Source organism: Aspergillus vadensis (assembly GCF_003184925.1).
Source record: "Aspergillus vadensis CBS 113365 unplaced genomic scaffold BO88scaffold_6, whole genome shotgun sequence".
Lineage (NCBI taxonomy): Eukaryota > Fungi > Ascomycota > Eurotiomycetes > Eurotiales > Aspergillaceae > Aspergillus > Aspergillus vadensis.
Window position 1 is genome coordinate 545794 of NW_020292044.1, and position 17342 is coordinate 563135.

General features: G+C 49.0%; 2 protein-coding genes across 2 annotated transcripts; one reads left to right on the plus strand and one right to left on the minus strand.

Moving 5' to 3' along the window:
• Positions 1-273: 273 nt before the first annotated feature.
• Positions 274-2480, minus strand: nimA (serine/threonine protein kinase nimA; the record flags this gene model as incomplete). Its single annotated transcript, XM_025710654.1, has 3 exons — positions 274-2250; positions 2309-2361; positions 2429-2480. 3 exons carry the CDS (start codon positions 2478-2480, stop codon positions 274-276), a joined length of 2082 nt encoding a protein of 693 aa, XP_025564898.1.
• Positions 2481-3078: 598 nt separating this feature from the next.
• Positions 3079-5430, plus strand: BO88DRAFT_403278 (ankyrin repeat and BTB/POZ domain protein). The gene is made up of 3 exons (XM_025706327.1): positions 3079-3357; positions 3421-3506; positions 3571-5430. Exons 1-3 carry the CDS (start codon positions 3121-3123, stop codon positions 5162-5164), a joined length of 1917 nt encoding a protein of 638 aa, XP_025564899.1. The 5' UTR covers positions 3079-3120; the 3' UTR covers positions 5165-5430.
• Positions 5431-17342: the final 11912 nt, after the last annotated feature.

The following is a 17342-nucleotide window of genomic DNA, read 5'->3' on the forward strand; positions in this document are numbered from 1 at the left end:
TTAACGATGATGCGGCGCAACAAAATGCATCCACGTCCCATGACTGGCATGGCCAACGTTGGTCTTGGAGATAATCCACCAGCCGTAACTCCGGAATATGTTTCGACTATTAATAGTAGATATGGTGAGGTGAGGAGAAGTCCTCAAGGGAGATACCCAAAAGTCTACTGCAGCTACTCTCGTGGATCAACCAGCAAGAAGCACGCAGTTACTATGTGTATGAGAAATGGTGGCAATATCTGAATGTCGCCCGGGTGAAAAGCGCGATTGGAATCACCTCAGATTGCGGATAACTTTTCTGCCTCGGGCCAAGAAGGGACTGGGCATCTCGTCCCTCTCGGGATCCCAAACAGCTGGAGAATCGCGCTCTGTCGGCTTCAGCCCGGTGCGGGGATCACTCGCACACCGCTTGATTTCGTCGATGGGACGGCCGCCAGCACGCGCCTGTGCCAATTCAACCAAGGTTCGACCGCCCATGTTGCGTTGCATGACGGCTTTGTACATCTCCTCCCCGCCTCCGTTCGCCTTTGAGGCTAATTGCTTGATGCCTGTCTTGCGCGTGGGTGAGCCAGCGTCGGCAGCCAGATTTGCTGATGACGGGATCTTGGACAAACGTCGGTGAGGCGATCGTGATTTGGCTTCCCTCTGCTGGTTGTCGCCAGATCCACCAGATGACATCTGAGGCAGTCTTGACCCATTGGTGGGAAAGATGGGAGGCTGGGTACTCAGCTTCTGCATAAAAGCAGCGGTGTTCTGACGGAGAAGGGGCCTGGGCGGAGCCTTGAAGGGATCAGGCTTGACCTTGGGGCGTGTTGGAGAAGGTAGATCGGGGATGTCATCTTCGTCATCAGAGTAAGCCAGGGTGGGTTCCCACTTCGTGCGGTTTTTCTCCGCCTCCGCGAAGATGTTCTTGCCGGAATGGGTCCCAGAGGTCCGACGCGGGGACAAAGAGAGTGATGCAATGGAGATAGGAGAAGGCTCTGCCATCTGAACATCCATAGGCGATTCGACCACGGTTTTTGAGCGGTTGAAGGGGGTGCGAGTTTCCTTCCGTTGTGCCTTGCTCGCAGCAGGCGATTCCAGTGATAGATTGCTGATATCAGTACCAGAAGGCTGTTCAGTGTCATTGTTGCTCATGGAGAGCCGGGAGTCGTCGCTAGAATCCTCGCGAACAACCATATTTCGCTTTTGCTTCTCTACCTCAATTGCAACTCGCTCCTGAACTTCGCACTCAAATCTCTTGCGGAGCTTTTCTATCTCGTTCTGCACTTGACGATCGATTTCAAGTCTGGCTTTCACTTCCCACTCGCGGCGCACCGTATTCTCAAGCTCAACTTTCATTTGTTGCTTTTCTTTCTCGAGTTTTGCGTAGGCCTGCTCAATGTCCCGAACCTTTTGCAAGGCGCTCTCTTCACGCTTGCGGAGTGTCCTGGACAAGTCGGTAATTTCCTTCTCTTTGCGCATCAAGCGGATGATCGGCAAATTGATGAGGGCAGCAGTATCGGGACGGTGGTCCGGGTTAACTCGCAGACAGTTTGCGATAACGTTCTTCAGCTCAGGCGAGTAGAAGTCGGGTAGAGGAGCAAATTTCCCTTCACGAATTCGCTGCACAAGTTGGATATGGGTTCTGGCATTGAAAGGCGGTTCCCGCTGACAGAGCTCGTACATGATGCAGCCGACCGCCCAGATATCGGAGCGCAAGGTGTACTTCTCGGCCGCGCATATTTCGGGGGACATGTAGAATGGTGTTCCGACATAAGTAGAGGCGAAATCGTGCGAGTTCATCAGTTTGGACAGGCCAAAGTCACCCAGTTTGACCGTGTTGTCGCTTCCGAGGAAGATGTTCTCCGGCTTAAGGTCACGATGAAGGATAGTCATCTGGGCTTGCTTTCCTTTGAGACCCGATGGCTTGGGCGCAGGACCCAGTATGTTTGACCCGACGTCAACGGGGTCAGAACCATAATGACAACGGTACAGAGCCGTCACCAACTGCGACAGGATGCGCCACACAAATTCCTCTTCCGCGTACTTGTTCGTCTTCTTGAGGTTTTTGATGACCATGCTCAGATCGCCACCGCCGCAGTACTCCATGTAGAGATACAAGTCCTGGGACGCCTTGAGGTGTTCGCGATGGTAGTAGGCGACGATGTTTGGGTGTCTGAGAGAGCTTAGGATGTTGAACTCGGCCGTGAGCTGCTCTCGCTCTTTCTGGGACATCTTGATGTAGTTGATTTCCTTTCGGCATAGAATCTGTATCATTACGTGCATAAGCAAGATGCCATATTTTAACGGGGATTTGCAGACTTACAAAGCCATCTGTCTTCCGCCGAACTTTGCGAATGATCCCGAAGGAACCGCAACCTAAACACAAGCTTGTTAGCCCAGTGTATATTGGTACAATGGAGTAGTCCAGCGAGAGGCAATGTACCAATCTTCTCTAGCACCTCATACTTATCAGCCTCCGCCAATGCAATTGCCATTGTGGCTATTGGGTGAATCCGGCCGCTGATAAGGAGGTAGAGGATGGAGGTAAAGTCGGAAGGAGATGTGAAAGGAGAGAGATGAGGGGTGTCCTATTGCATTTATGGACCGAGGGTGTGTGACTGGGACCTGTTGGGTTAGTAGACGACGTGGTGGGAGTGGCACATGTAGTTGAGTTGTAGATTCAAGAAGTAGACATGCAAGAAGGTAGAAACGCTGGATGTTTGGGTGCAGGGCTGTTGCTAAGCAACGCATCCTGCCAAAGCCCTTTCCTGCATGCAGCAGGCGGTCGGACAGTAGGCGGTAAGCACTGTGGATCACTGGTGCCATCACTTCACAGGGATGCACTGGCCTCATCTGCATGGAATATCGGAAAATTCTGGTGGATATATTGTTGACCAAGATGCTCACCACAAGATTTAGCGATGATATATCTGCAAGGAAAGTGATTATTCGATGGATGTTTGTCTACCATATCCTTCCAAGGGAGCCTTCTCCTTTCGGGCGTGGCAACCGCGGCGCCACGTGATCTCGGCTTATCGATAAGATGATGGCATCGGCAGCCGTTCGAGTCCCGCCTTTCGGACTTTCGGCATCTGTCAACGTTCGCCTCCAGGACACTGTGACGGCATCGCCATGATGACGGAAGAACCGAAGGTCCTCCGGAAGGACCAGCTCGAGGTCAGCTTGCACAATGAGAAGAAACTAATTAAGGAGGGGGCAATCAAAGACGACAATCCTCTGGACCTTAGTGAGCCGTTTCGCGAGCTATGCAATGCTTGTCGTAAGGGGGACCTCAAAGTTTGTCAAGAGAAGATCACAGAGGGAGTCAATATTAACGCCCGTGATCCCTATGACTACACCCCCTTGATTCTGGTAAGTGGACTCGCTGTGGGAACTATGGGAATAGTCCGCCTTGCTGACTGAACCGTGCAATAGGCGAGTCTCTGCGGCCATTACGAAGTTGTGCAGCTGCTCCTCGAGTCCGGTGCTCTATGCGAGCGTGACACATTTCAAGGCGAGAGGTACGCTACTATCCAAATGCTTCCACTCCATAGATATCGATTGCTCACAATTGACTATCTATAGATGTCTATATAATGCATTGAACGACCGTATACGGAACCTGTTATTGGAGTATGACTATTCGAAATCGACGGATCCACTTCAGCCTCTGGCCGCGCATATCACCTCTCTCCTTACTCGTGAAACTCCGATAACGTCAGACATTGTTGTCACGGCAGCTGATGAATCCCTACACCTTCACAAGTTTATTTTGGCTGCACGGTCGCCGTACTTTCATCGAAAGTTGGAGTCTGCCCCTGATACGTCAACATGGAGACTTCCAAATACGATTCCACCAGAGGCTTTTGGAACAGCAATCAAATATCTCTATTTTGGAGAAGCCCCTCGCGACTTGAGAAGCGGCCCCGGCACCGGTTTTACGGAATCGGAAGTTTTCGCGGGCATCGACAAGATAGCCAAGCATCTAGAGATCAATACCCTTGTGGATAGTATACTCGACAGTGGAGATAGGAGACTTGCCAGGCAGAGACGTACCATGGAAGTTGCCAAAGGACGAGACCAACTAGAGGAGTGGTTCCGGGCGAATGTGCTCAAGCATAAAGTGACGGTAGAGACAGCAAAGGCAGACGATATCAAGTGGGACAGGGACAATGCCATTTATGCCGATGTTCTTCTCCGAGCAGATGAACTCCCTGAGGACGACGAGGATATTGTGGAGGCATCTGAGCCGACTGAGGCCGAACGCGGCCGCTCCAATGGATCTGGCAGACGCGAACCGATGTCTACTCTGTTCCCTTGTCATCGGGCAATGCTTCTGCGATCGGAGTTCTTTCAGACCATGTTCGCCTCCTCATTCCGGGAAGCCCACATGAAGGATCACCTCAATGTCATCAGCGTGGACTGCTCCCCGGATGTCCTGGAGATTGTACTGACCTTCCTTTATACGGAGCGGGCTGACTTCCCTCTCGATATTGCGGTCGATGTTCTCTTCGCATCGGACATGCTGTTCATTGAAAAGCTCAAAACAAAGGCAGCCATTGTCATTAGTACACTGGGTAGTGGCAATATGTCACAGGCGGAAGCTGCCAGGACACGCGGGACCAAGGAAGAGGATGATCTAGATATTTATGCCATCATTAAGGCTGCGTGGTTGACCCGTGTTCAGCGACTCGAAGAGTTTGCTGCACGATACCTCGCGTACCGGTTGGAAGCTCACATTGACTCGCCTGAGTTTGCAGAACTCATCCAAGAGTCGGCGTCCCGCATCCAGTCCCGACAGGAAACGGACTCCATCGAATTGTTGGATGATATCCGCTTCTACCTGGGTGAGCGATTCAGATTGAGATTCGATGACGCCGGTATTGATGAAATGATGGAGCCCACGCAGCCGGTGGCTAATGGTGATGAGGTCAACGGAGACGTTGAAAAAGTCACAGAGGGTGTGGAGACAATCCAACTTTCACAGGAAAGTTCTGGAGATAGAACGAGCGTGACTGTTCCGCCAGAACAGGCCGCTCTGAAGGCACAGGAGCAGCCACTCATCCGTACACTGGATGGTGAGGTCGCAGTCGACGAGTTCGACCAAGATGCGATTAACTATCAGATCCTGATGGAGAAGCTCGACAGGATCCTAGAGAAATTGAACCTTGACGCCTAGAGCCTGGCAGTGAGCCAGATGAACTGACGATTGATGACTTCTACAGGCGATATATATTGGACAGTATATAGTACACATATATAGAAGGACTGGATACGTTGCATGAATGACATTTGGACAGTTCCTACATGGCTCGATGAGCTATGTCCCAGTCTATAGGGATACATGACGCTGCAACAACATACAAAAATTGCGATCTTAACAGAACAATGAAGCGGTTCTCACATGCATAGCACCAGACTGCCTAAGCTTCAGGCCTACCCCTATCATTGACATGCCGTTAGTAGTGCCCTCGACACTGCAAGCACACCACGCAACCCATCCGTGACCCCCTTACAGGGGTTACTCAATCCATCCTCTGATACCATCCCACCCTCCATCTGTCCGAGCAGTCGTAGTCTGCATTAGATGCATCCTAACGCACCCGACAATCTCAAATAAAGTTATTTACCATACAGCCTAGTATATCTCATACCTTCTCCGGTACCGCGCATGGCTTCCAGACCAGGGAAGACAGAAATATCGCGGTAGGCACAGACATCGACACATGGATACATGAACCAGGATGCCAATCCTCCCAGACACACCACGCCACCGGTCCGTAGTCACCCTCGACTAGAATCACGCCCCGAGCCGCAGAGGTCAATGCTAGAGAGAACTATCTGCCTACGTACTTCTAGGGGGGCGAAAGGATAGTGCAGTAGGATCATGTCATGCAAATGAAACTTCGAGACTAAGACGAGAGATACTTCGGCGGTTAGAAACTTGGACGAAGCGAGAGAGTCTGTGCTTGACTTTTACCACATTATTACTTAATTTACCTCCATACAACCATACACAGTGATGCAAAAATACAGACCAAGGAACATACAGGAGAGGGGATGGAGTGGACTGAATTGGAATGTGAAAAGAATAAATCATCTACCATCATAAAAAAAACTAAAATACTAATGATTGTAGAGGGGGGAACAAAAGTATGCGCCTACATACTACTAGCTGGGATGTAAGAAGCATTGCCATCCAGACTGACTAGCTGTATTGAACGAACCCGAATCCGACCGGGATTGACTTCGTTCTGGACTTATTTGATGAGTAATAGAAGGATGGGAATGCTTCACACTTGCTTTTCTTTTGTTCTATTTTTTGTTTTTTCTTTCCCCCAGGTGCAGTGGTCACAAGTATGTAGACACTCACTCTCCGAGTCCGCCCCATGTTTGGGGTCCAGTGTTAAGATGCAAGCCAAGGTAAATATATGTATAAGAGGCGATGTTATTCTTGGAATGATGTGATGAGATTGTCTAAACTGCATATTCGGCATGTAGGTATCTGCGTATGTATGTATGTGTAGGTATTGTCATATGGACATGGATAGTATGGCAGTGGGAGGGAATCAGCTGGTAATAGATACTCCGTACCTGGACTCGTCACTTCCACCTTCGCTTCGCTTCACCAACTAAACTACAATTTCACCCACCACTACCAGACATGGATAGAATCCTCTACAATTACAGTTACACACTTCCGGCAATTTGGCATTTGAAATGCCGGCCGCATGGGAAAACAAGAACAGCAGGATTCTCGGTGAGCAACAGGCTGCATGGCAAAGAGGGAGATCATCGTGATCTCCCGCATCCCACGCAGGTTTGGATGGGTCCTGCGTGGTTTTTTCGACTGGTGAGAGAGAAGGAATAAGAGAAATGGGGTTGGAAATTGGGCCGGGATGATGGATGACTGGCCCTGCAGGTTGGAAATGAATCATGAATGGGAGTAAAGGTAAATTGATTGATCATCATCATCAAGCAAGCAATCAGCCAACCAACTGAAGGGCTGAATATTGACTCCATAGCAGATGCAATATAGTAGGTCCTGCCATTACTCGACCCCATCCTCCTAACTCTACTGTCAGACCCAGGACTGTCATCTAACAGGCTGTTACTCTTAAAGGTCTTAGTGGATGCTCGGGATGATCAGGACAGAAAAGACTCCAGAACACACAGACACTAAAGCTCCATCCCGCAGCCGAGCCAGCCAGTCAGCGACATCTGCTGCAGGTGGGAAATCGCCAACGCGAGATGGGATGCTGATCAACCGGACTGATTGGTGATCCGAGCCCTTCTTTTTTCTCCTGGGGCTGTTCTTTGCGACGGTCGGGCATTTCCGTTGCGGATCATCTGGCTGGCTGGCGGTCGGGGGTTTTACGTGCCAATCGGTCGGGCTGCGCAACAACAGGGTTCAGGATTATCGTCCATGTTGGGCGTCAAGCTGCTGAGTGCTGATGCTGGCTGGCTGGCTAGCAAGCAGCCTGGCTGACGCTCCCTTCAAAGTTTGAGGGTCTGCAGGAAGGCCACCTACTGGTGGAGAGGAGAAAGATGGAGGATTGCTCTCCAACTCCAGTGGATCGTGGGATAGATGAATAGTACGAAAGGGATTGCAGTTGCGTCCATTCCAACCCGCGCCTCGATGCGGCCCGGTTTGCCACGACCAAAGGCAGCTTCTTTTCCTCCCCCTGCAGTCTACGCAGGACTTAACTTGGTGCTGGGTATACCTAGTTGACTCCCGTGAATCCTCTCCAATCATTCTTCTCGAACTTCCCAATATGATCGACACTGCCATGGCCTCGATCGGGAGTGCGGGGATACCGCACTGATTGGTGCAATATTCGACGAGCAACGCGCCGTTGAGCGATCTCCAGCATCATCACATCATCGCGTGCGTTTGCTGCGTGGAAAAACTGGAAACAAAGCATTGCAACAAAGACTGCTTTGAAACAATGAACTTTACTACACCGTCTCCGTCATCCACGGAGTCGCCGACATTGGATGGGGTCCATTCGGATCCCCAAGTGGAGGCGGGATTTCCTCCCCTGAGGGGCTCCAGCTTTTCTCCTCCATTGACATCTCGACTTGCTTCAAGCGACCCTCCACTCGCTGGACACCGTGTACTCCCGTAGGATCACGCCAGCGCTAGTCTCTCTGTATGGTAAATCATGAGGGCACGGTAGGATGCTCGCCAGCAACCCGCCACCACATTTAGCCCATTATTGTTCGTTTCCCCGCCGCCGCCCAACGTGGCCAAACCCGCCTCTCAGGCATCGCCATCGGCTGCCATATCCCTGTCTGCTATCCTGCCAGCTTATCACCTTTTCCCTGTCGACGGATGATCGGTTCTGTGGCATGCTGATCGGCTACGATGTGGAAGCCCTAAGGTCAACCATGCTCCATCTTTGCAATCCTTCTGGCCAGGGGGGTTTTTCCACCGTCCGACACTTGACTGGATTCTATCGTGCCGCCGATGCTAGCCATGGCGCCACCTAGATCCTCTTAGCTGGGAATGCTAGTCAAGGCCCTGGTGACCTCGATTCCGGTTTCTCGGGTCCGTCTAGGATGTGCTATTCTGTGAAAGACTTCCTCTTTGGGGTAGTTTACGCCGCTCTGGGCGCTGTCCTAGTCTACCAAGTGTGTTTCTAGTTGCCACACTGGCGGAAATGACCCCCCATTACATGGACACCTCCTACGCCATCAAGACAAGGTTATCCAAGTCCAACGGCCCCCAAGCCCATCGATCCGATAAGCGAAGGATTTAGCACGAGGGGAAAGGAGTGGGAAAACGGCGGAGCCGAGCTTCAGTAGTCGGGCCCCCGATTGATTGCTATCCCTCTTGGTATACTGCTCCGACACTATGGCACGGTCTGCCCACGAGCAGAGACGCGCGTAAGCAAGCAGCCCAGCCCCCTGCCCCCTCAGCCCCAGGACATAGTATGAATCGCCGAGGATATTGGCTCGGTGTTGTACGGCGATGGCACCGTTACTCTGTGGGGGTGGTTGCCGTGTTGGGCTCACCCAGGTATCCGTCCTAATACCTCCGACCTCACAGCCACACCCATTGCTATCTTTTCAGGCCACACGGACCCTGAGCCAATGCAGGAAACCCGGTCGATCAAGGACAGAGCGTGATTTCGTGCAGAAAGCGCCAGTATAGTATACCGAGTATAGCCGCCGTAGTTACTCCGGGATCGAGGATGTACCTGCGGCCTGGACTACAAGGAAGGCAAGTATCTGCGGAGGAAGTCGATACGGGATATGCGCGCAGGCTTCATCTATCAAATCAGAGGCAGTATATCCAGCTGCAGCGTGTCTCATGTCTCAACCTTCGTCCGCTGCAGCGGAGTTGGGAGATCGCCCGGATGCTAAACATTCATCCAACCATCCATTCTGCAAGTGCCGGCCCCAGAAAAACGAGCGGTGAGAAGGAGAGGCTGAAACCGGTCTGCGTGTCAAGTCACATCTTCCATGCTGCTCTGACTAAATATGAGTCACTTCAGGCAGACCACTACTTCTATTGTGTGAATGTGATCGCTACGGCGCTCGCGTAAATCAGCCACTCCTTGTGGGTGCATTCTGCAGATGAATTCGAACTCCAAGATTTGAGGCGCCTGCAGGTGAGTGATCTGTCTGCCAGTGAGTGGCAGCGGGCGGATGGATCTTGTCATCTGACATGAATTAGTCTTGTGATGTGTAGATGCATGATATCATGGCGGATCAGTCTCGATGATCAGTCAGACACACATCAGACGCCATTTTTGAGGCGAGCTGTGCTGCTGCTGCTGCTGCTGCTGCTGCTGCTGCTGATGTAGCTGTTGACTATAGTTAATCCGCAGATACATCGAAGCGCCAGATGCCAGACACCCTACAGCCAGGAATAACGATCTACACCATACAGAGAGTCATGGACGCCTAGTGCTGACCGAAATGCTGCCCTCAAGCATCATCCTTCCCTCATGCTGCACTAGTTTAGAATCCCGGAACCGCTTCGGTGACATTCCGAGCTGCCCTTAATTCCAGGCAGATAAATTCTTCTTCCTATTCCAGCTACCTGAACTGCAAAATGCATCCATATATCTATACAATTAAATATCAAAACAACTATATGCCAACTACATAAATACCCAGATTATATACCAAAAAAGAAAAACCAAAAATCTGAATAATACACACGGACCAAAACAAACAATACCATACACCCAGCCAAAGACAGCCGACAGGAAGGATGATTGATTCGCTCCACATAATCCCGACACTAAGTTGCCGTTAGTGGCCTATAATCTCGGGCATCGGACTTGTTCTGGAGATGTTCTGGGTCCGCACTAGGCTTCTCTAGGTATGGGCGGCCCCGCCTGCCACGCAGCAGATCTGTAGATTTGTTACATGAAATACGGTTACTGTTTTTCTGATACTAGTAATTTTGGAGATGAGTGTGAGTGGTTATAACTAGTTAACTTATTTTACTCCGTAAATACTTGATAGAACTAGCAGGGATAATGGATGGCGAGGAATTTTTGAATAGAGTTTTCTGGAAGTCTAGGAAGGAGGGAGGGATTCAATTCCAATGTGTTAGTTGGTTCGAGTATTATGATAGTACTAGTTAGGGAGTGAGTGGGAAATATATCGCGGAGTAGAGTATACCGACACATGGCGATACTATCATGGAGAGTAATATGTTCCTGACTCTTATCTGCATTCTACGTAGACCAACATGTTATTGTTCATAAGGGAGTAACTTAAGTAGTCTGATTATTTAGTCAAGTCAGGACTCATCCCACGTCCTACTACATAACTAATACCTCTTTATCCGTAGACATATACTAATTACTATCCATATGTTCCCCCTACTATGTATGTTCATCACAAAATTTAGATAATTAAATCACTCAGCTGTACTTAGCAGACTGAATTCACACAAGATCATCACCCACCGCGGAGAAATATATATCAGCACGATATCCAATAATATCCCCCCTTTCAGCAAGAATTAAGTTTGATTGACATGTGTTCAGATGTCATTACTTAATACCTCTGGACTAATGTAGTCCGTGGAGTGGGATGCAGAGGAGAAGCCTACTTCTGGTTCGATGATTGCATGGTAAGGTGGATTCTGCATGCATGTAACTACTAGTACTTCGTAGAAAGTGTATGTATGTATGTGCTTAGGTGCTCGAATGGAGTTTCCTTGTTGGGGGGTTGGTGGTTTAGTATTGTGTTGTGTTAGTAAGTGGGATGTGGTGATAGTAGTAGTAGTTATGTAGTTGAGGGCTGGGTTAGTACTATGGTTAGTACCTATCTGCAACAAGACTGGGAGGTATATGTTCTAATGAGAGTAGTAGTATACTGTGATAGCATTCTCAAAGACAGTTCATCTCAGTGATTGCTGTTGTTGCAATGTTAGATATATATATCCTCGAGAAGTGATTGCTCAACACATAATATCATACTACTACTAGTAAGAATGATATAAATATATATAAACTGGGAGTGTAATGAGTGCTACCACTACTACGACAAAAGTGTATACCTAGAAACTGCATCAGTTCAAGATGAAAAGCACGATCTATAGTACTACGCAGGTGGTAGTATGTTATAATCCAGTTCATTGTGGCAACCAATGCCCTGCGAACACCTACTACAAAGCACATTGTACAAACCCAACCAACAATCCATTGACCCCATCACTGCCACAATCACCCAATCAGACTACAAGAGGAGGATTCCAAGTCGAAGGAATCCAAATGTTTGCCACAAAGGAAGCGAGTGCCCTGCTTCCGCCACTCCAGGGCTTACATACAATATGGGCCGACGGCTAGACAGCATCCCAGTAGAAGGAATGGATGAAGTCAGGTGCTCTACAGCCCTGATGAGGCTTCAAGTAGGAAGTAAGCGTAAGGTAATTGAGACAGCAATCCCTACAATAACTACCAACAAGGATTCCAACAACTACGCGAGAGTAAAGCGACAAGACAGCACAGAACGAGCAGACCACCTAACCAAGCATCTAACCAGTTATCCCTCCCACTCCAGCATAACAGCCAAATGAACTCGCAACAGAACCACACTCCTCCAAATTCTAGAACCCATCGAACCCATCAACCATGTGCTTTCCCATCCACCGTTCGCCTTACCACCCAAAGGAACACCACCACCGGATCCCTTCATTCCCCATTCATTTCCGAACCCTGACTGAACCGACCCATGGCTAATCCATCCATCCTTCCACGCTTAGCCGAGAAAAAACCACACCATCCATCTATCTCCAACACACACTATTCAATTTACATCTCGCATGCCCGCCCATAAACAGTATAGCACAATCTCCACCCTCGGGACAGACAGACAGACAGATCTAACTAAGAATCTACCAAGTGGACATACATAGTACTTAGTTGTCTCATCTCGTCTCATCCAAATTACTTTTTGTTCAAGTAACCATGAATTATCATATCCCGTTTCCCGTTTTTCCCGGGATGTGGGCTTCCACGTTCTCAACTTGCCCCACTTCGGATATGAAGATGTAAGGTGAAGTAAGTAAGTATCCAAAGGAAGAGAGACATGGTGGGAAAAAAAAGTGGGGACGGAGGGATTATTGGGCCCAGCCCTAGCCAGCCATGCCATGGCATGAGAGATGATGGTCCTTCCATACTCATCAATTAAGGATGGAGAATGGGAACCAGGTAACAAGGAATGGAATGGATAGCCGATCGGACTTTGATTCTTACGTCGATAGATATTATGTACGGAGTACATAGATACGTACATAGTACTATGTCTGAGTGAGTGGCCAACCAAGTGAAAAAGTGGGTATATACATGACTAGCTAGTTAATTTACCTAGTTAGTAAGATAGAAAGAAAGAAAGATGGTTACCTAAACTTGCTCTGTCTCTCTCTCTCGTACTGGACTCCACTGCACGCACCTATGCAACGCACACACACGCGATAGCATCTAAGTGATGTGGGTCTTTCTTCCCTCGTGTATCGTATGTGAGAGAGTATCCGTTGTTCAATCTCCGGGTGATAACTAACTAACTAACTAGTCTAGTCTGCTACTAACTAAAGGATTAGTTGATGAGATGAGATGGGAATTGTACCGAGGTTCGTTCTTCGATAGATGGAAGGATCGATCAGCCTCGTGTATATTGCACACTGTCTTAGATGACTACTTGTCTACATAGTAAATAGATGAAGTATACACCACCATCCACATAGAAATAAAATAAGAAAAAAAAAAGGAAACTCGGACACGAGCTGCACATCATGCACACTACTGATTGTGCGTGACTCCCCGTGAACTTTGTCCTACGTACCCGTCCTCCTCCATTTTCCAACTAACTACTATGTATCTAACCATCGTAGAACTAGATAGAGGGAAAAACTGAATCGACCATCTAATTAACTAACTAACTACTAACAACCTAGTCTCCAAACGCAACGTACATGAACTAGGATTAATGATCCCCCCAATCTCCCCTTGGGTCGCCAAAACATCGGCTAAGCCAAAACGCATGACATGACATGACTCGACCCATCGATATCTAATCTAGTTAGTTAGCTGGGAACCTGGGCAGGTGTAAATGAGCACACGCCAACTTACTAACCAAATGTGTTGGTGGCCCTATATCTATCTATCTATCTAGGCAGATATATTAATACGGAGCGGACTAAACTAACTATCTACGATCTAAGCAGAGGTAAACCCCGTCCCGTTCACATGTCTGTGACTTGGACTCAAATTGTTTTAGCTTAGCTAGATCCCTAGATTATAGTAGTTAGTAGTTAGGTGTATACGAAGCCACAGTTTTTTTTTTGCATCCACAGAAGCAAAGAACATCAAGTGATCTCATCACGCTACTGCTGCCACTGCTGTAATGGCATTGTTTCAATTGCAATGCACTTACAATGCAATGCAAATGTATAAAAATAATAATCAATGATCGTCAAGATGAGAGATGGGGGGTTTACGCAAGAGAAAATGTACCCGAAATTGTCTTTATTATCATTATTGTTAATTACCATACAAATGAATAGACAGACATGGGAAGCAAAATGAATGCGGATTGCGTCGCTTGCCGGCTAGGGTAGCCCTGTCCTGCGCTGCGCAGCCTTTAGTGAGTGAGTGAGTGAGTGAGTGAGTGAGTGAGTGACTGCCATGTGAAAATCACGCGTATCACACTTTATTACGCAAGCCAACTAACAACTTTTTCGGGATAGATCTGAGTGGAAGATATATCCCCCTCACTCCTCCCTGCTAACAGGCTAACTAGCTAGCTAGTTAGACTAGCAACTTTAACTCAAACACATCATCCCACACCATTATCGTTCCTTTTTTTCTTTTCTGGCATGGATCGAGAAAAGAAAAAAAGAAAAGAAAAGAAAGGACGGATGGATGGATGGGAAAGGTTGTATCTCGGTAAAGCCCAGGATCGAAAACTAGCCCAGGTTGTATCTTACGGTAAACGATAAAATCACGCTAGTAAGATACCAAGCGGCTTGTCAAAAGGCAAGCGTCAACGATAGTTGCATCGGCTTTGGTGCCAAACTCGGGAAGGGCCGACCGCAGCTGCAGGCGGAGCCGACGTCTGCCACGTGAAATGACCAGGGTCCAGAACTCCAGGGAGGCCGCTAGGACCGCCTCTAGTCCCAGTTAGGTTTGGAGTGTCCGACGCCCGCTCCAGCAGTTCTTAGCGAAAAGGAAGGGGGATTTTTTATTTATTTATTTGTTTCGTTCATACTAGTTAGTAAGGCGGTCGGTCGGTCGGTCGGCATCTTTGTTCAGGGGCCGAATTGAGAAGATCCATTCATCCATCCATCCATGAAATGGGAGGATGATGGAAGGGAATGTAGATGAGGAATGGAAAACACAGAGAGATTGGATTGGAAAAAAGTGGGATGCTAAGCCTAACACGGCCGAACGGGAGGACTGCTCTCTTTCGGTCCCAGCTCGCAAGGGAAAAGAGTTGTTTGCATCACCTGCACGCGCACAAATCGTCAAGTCACGCACAACCAGCGCCAAACTTACAGATGCGACTTAAACCACACAGCCTACAGTTAAAAAAAAGAATGAGGCGTCATCACACACATCACTCTCTCACCACCCCTTACCCTGCAGCAAGTAAAATAGTGAAAAAGGAAAAAACGATGCGCTTCATTCCGACTTCCCCAAGGAAAGAAAGAAATAATCCTACCAGATCGGTCTCCGGCACTAAATCCATTCCTTAACTCCGGGTTTCATCTAGGACGTGTCCCACTGCCATGAGGCGTGCACGAATTTTGAACCCCTGGCTGCCTGGCTGCCTGGCCTGGGGGGGAGTCGCGCTTGCGACAACACTGTTCGTTCGTTCCCCACGAACCCACGGCTGTGTCCCTAGTTTAGTTCCCTGATGACGATCTGCGCTCGACGCCTTGACTAACCAACGTGGCGTTCGGGGAAGATGCTGGTTCTAGACAAGCTGATACCCGTCGTTTTGCCGGTTGCTTGAGAGAAAGTAGGCCACCGCAATCCTTCTTGCCGGGCCATAGCTCTAAGCTCCAATCACAAGCCTTACCTAAACCTCTTAGCGATCCCCCGATCGTGACATCTGTCAAGTCTATCAAATGCCGGTAGGGGGTTAGGTTCTAGATCTTGCCTTTTTTAGCAAGGGGAAGTCCTGTCCCATCTTACAGTATGTAGGGAATATCCTCCAAAAGATGCCGGCGCAACAGTTACTGTGGTTTCTGGAATGGAATGTTGTAAGCAAGCTGGAGCCTTGGTCAATCAAGTCGTAGGACTCCGTAGTTGTGGTAGTACGGCGGGGCGCCAGGGAAGGCCCAGTATGTATGGGCTGATTCTTTCCCAGAGAGCTGGGCTGCGAAGCTAGCTGCGAAGCTAGCTGCCCTGCCTCTCTCCCTCACTCCTGGGGCCGGGCGGGACGAGATGGTCCTGCAGAATGGCGTCCATGCGTCAGATTCTTGGAAGTTGGCACACACCAAGCAAGCCAGTCTGCAGATGTGCTGGAGATCAACCGTCTTGTGGTCAAGCACAGCCGCCATGTCTTGTGCAACCCCCGACCGGTGGAAAAAGCAGAAAAGAATACGAAATACGAAGCGAAATAATAAGCAGTTAGAAAAAAGCAAAAGAGAGACAGCATAGAGGCCAAGAAGGAGGGATGGATGAATGGATAATCCATGTCATTAGTCATGGCTTGTTAGTGGTGGACTCGATACGGTCGCAAAAGCAACGAACGCAAGGCATGACGGCGTCACGCCGAGGTTGATTGGAACTCCGTAGCAATAGCTGAAGCTGAAGCTCAACCTTGCCTGAGGCATACAGAAAATACAGTCAGCAGCGAGTAAGCGACGATCCGCCCACTCGTGGCTGGGAGAGCTGAAACCGGCACAAGGTTTCGCTTCCCTTAGTTTGATCGACCGTCACATCTTTGCCGCCCGCCTATCCCTCGGAACCGAAACTGTGACCTTGACCGAACCGCGACAAATGAAACAGACGAGCTGATGGGTTGAGCAAAGGTGGCTTAGAGAGCGGGTGGTGCCGCCTGTCCATGGTTGCTTTTGGAAGGGAAACAAGATGGGATCGACACGAGAGGCGCAACTTGACTTTTCTGATGCCGTGGTTGTTTGGCACTCTCGGCGCGTGTGTGTTACGTATGTCTCTCGTCGGCACCAAAAGGTTAGATTGAAAGGAAGAAGAAAGAAGAATTTAGTTTGTTAATGGTTTAGTGTTTAAGGCAGAAATGCCAAACCATCGGTGCAACATTTCCCACGATAGTTTGATACTACATCAGACAAAAAACGATAAGCAAGCTATCCAAAATAGCAACGCGGACACGGATCTCAAGAACGGCAAAGTCTCCGAGGATTATACCACCCTGGGCCGGGATCAGATCAATAGCAGCAGTAATCAGCAGGTAGTTAGGGGCATAGACTGTTAGTAATGCGGTGGGCACCTCCGACGGCATTTGTTCCGGGTCGGGGGGAAGTGGATGCTATTATTAATCTTGTCAGGGGGATATTATTTCGATACCCGCACCTAAGCGACTTGCGGTAGGATTCCCGACGACTATTGAGGCGGTCAAAGCTGGAGCGTTGGAGAGCGTTGGATGATCGGCGTGCGCATCATTGTCAATCTTTATCAAGATTCCAGAGTTTATCTCGGAATCTCCCCGTCGCCTAGAAAACTGGAACCGGCACACGTCTTTGCCGAGCTGGCTGGACTTTTGGCTGGAATGGGCCCATAGGTTGCACTATTACTCAGACTAGTTATTCTTGAATCCATAACTGATACATAATATTATGCTCGAGACGAGGATAAACACCCGCAAGCAGAATGACCCATAGATAGATATACCCATAGTGAAGG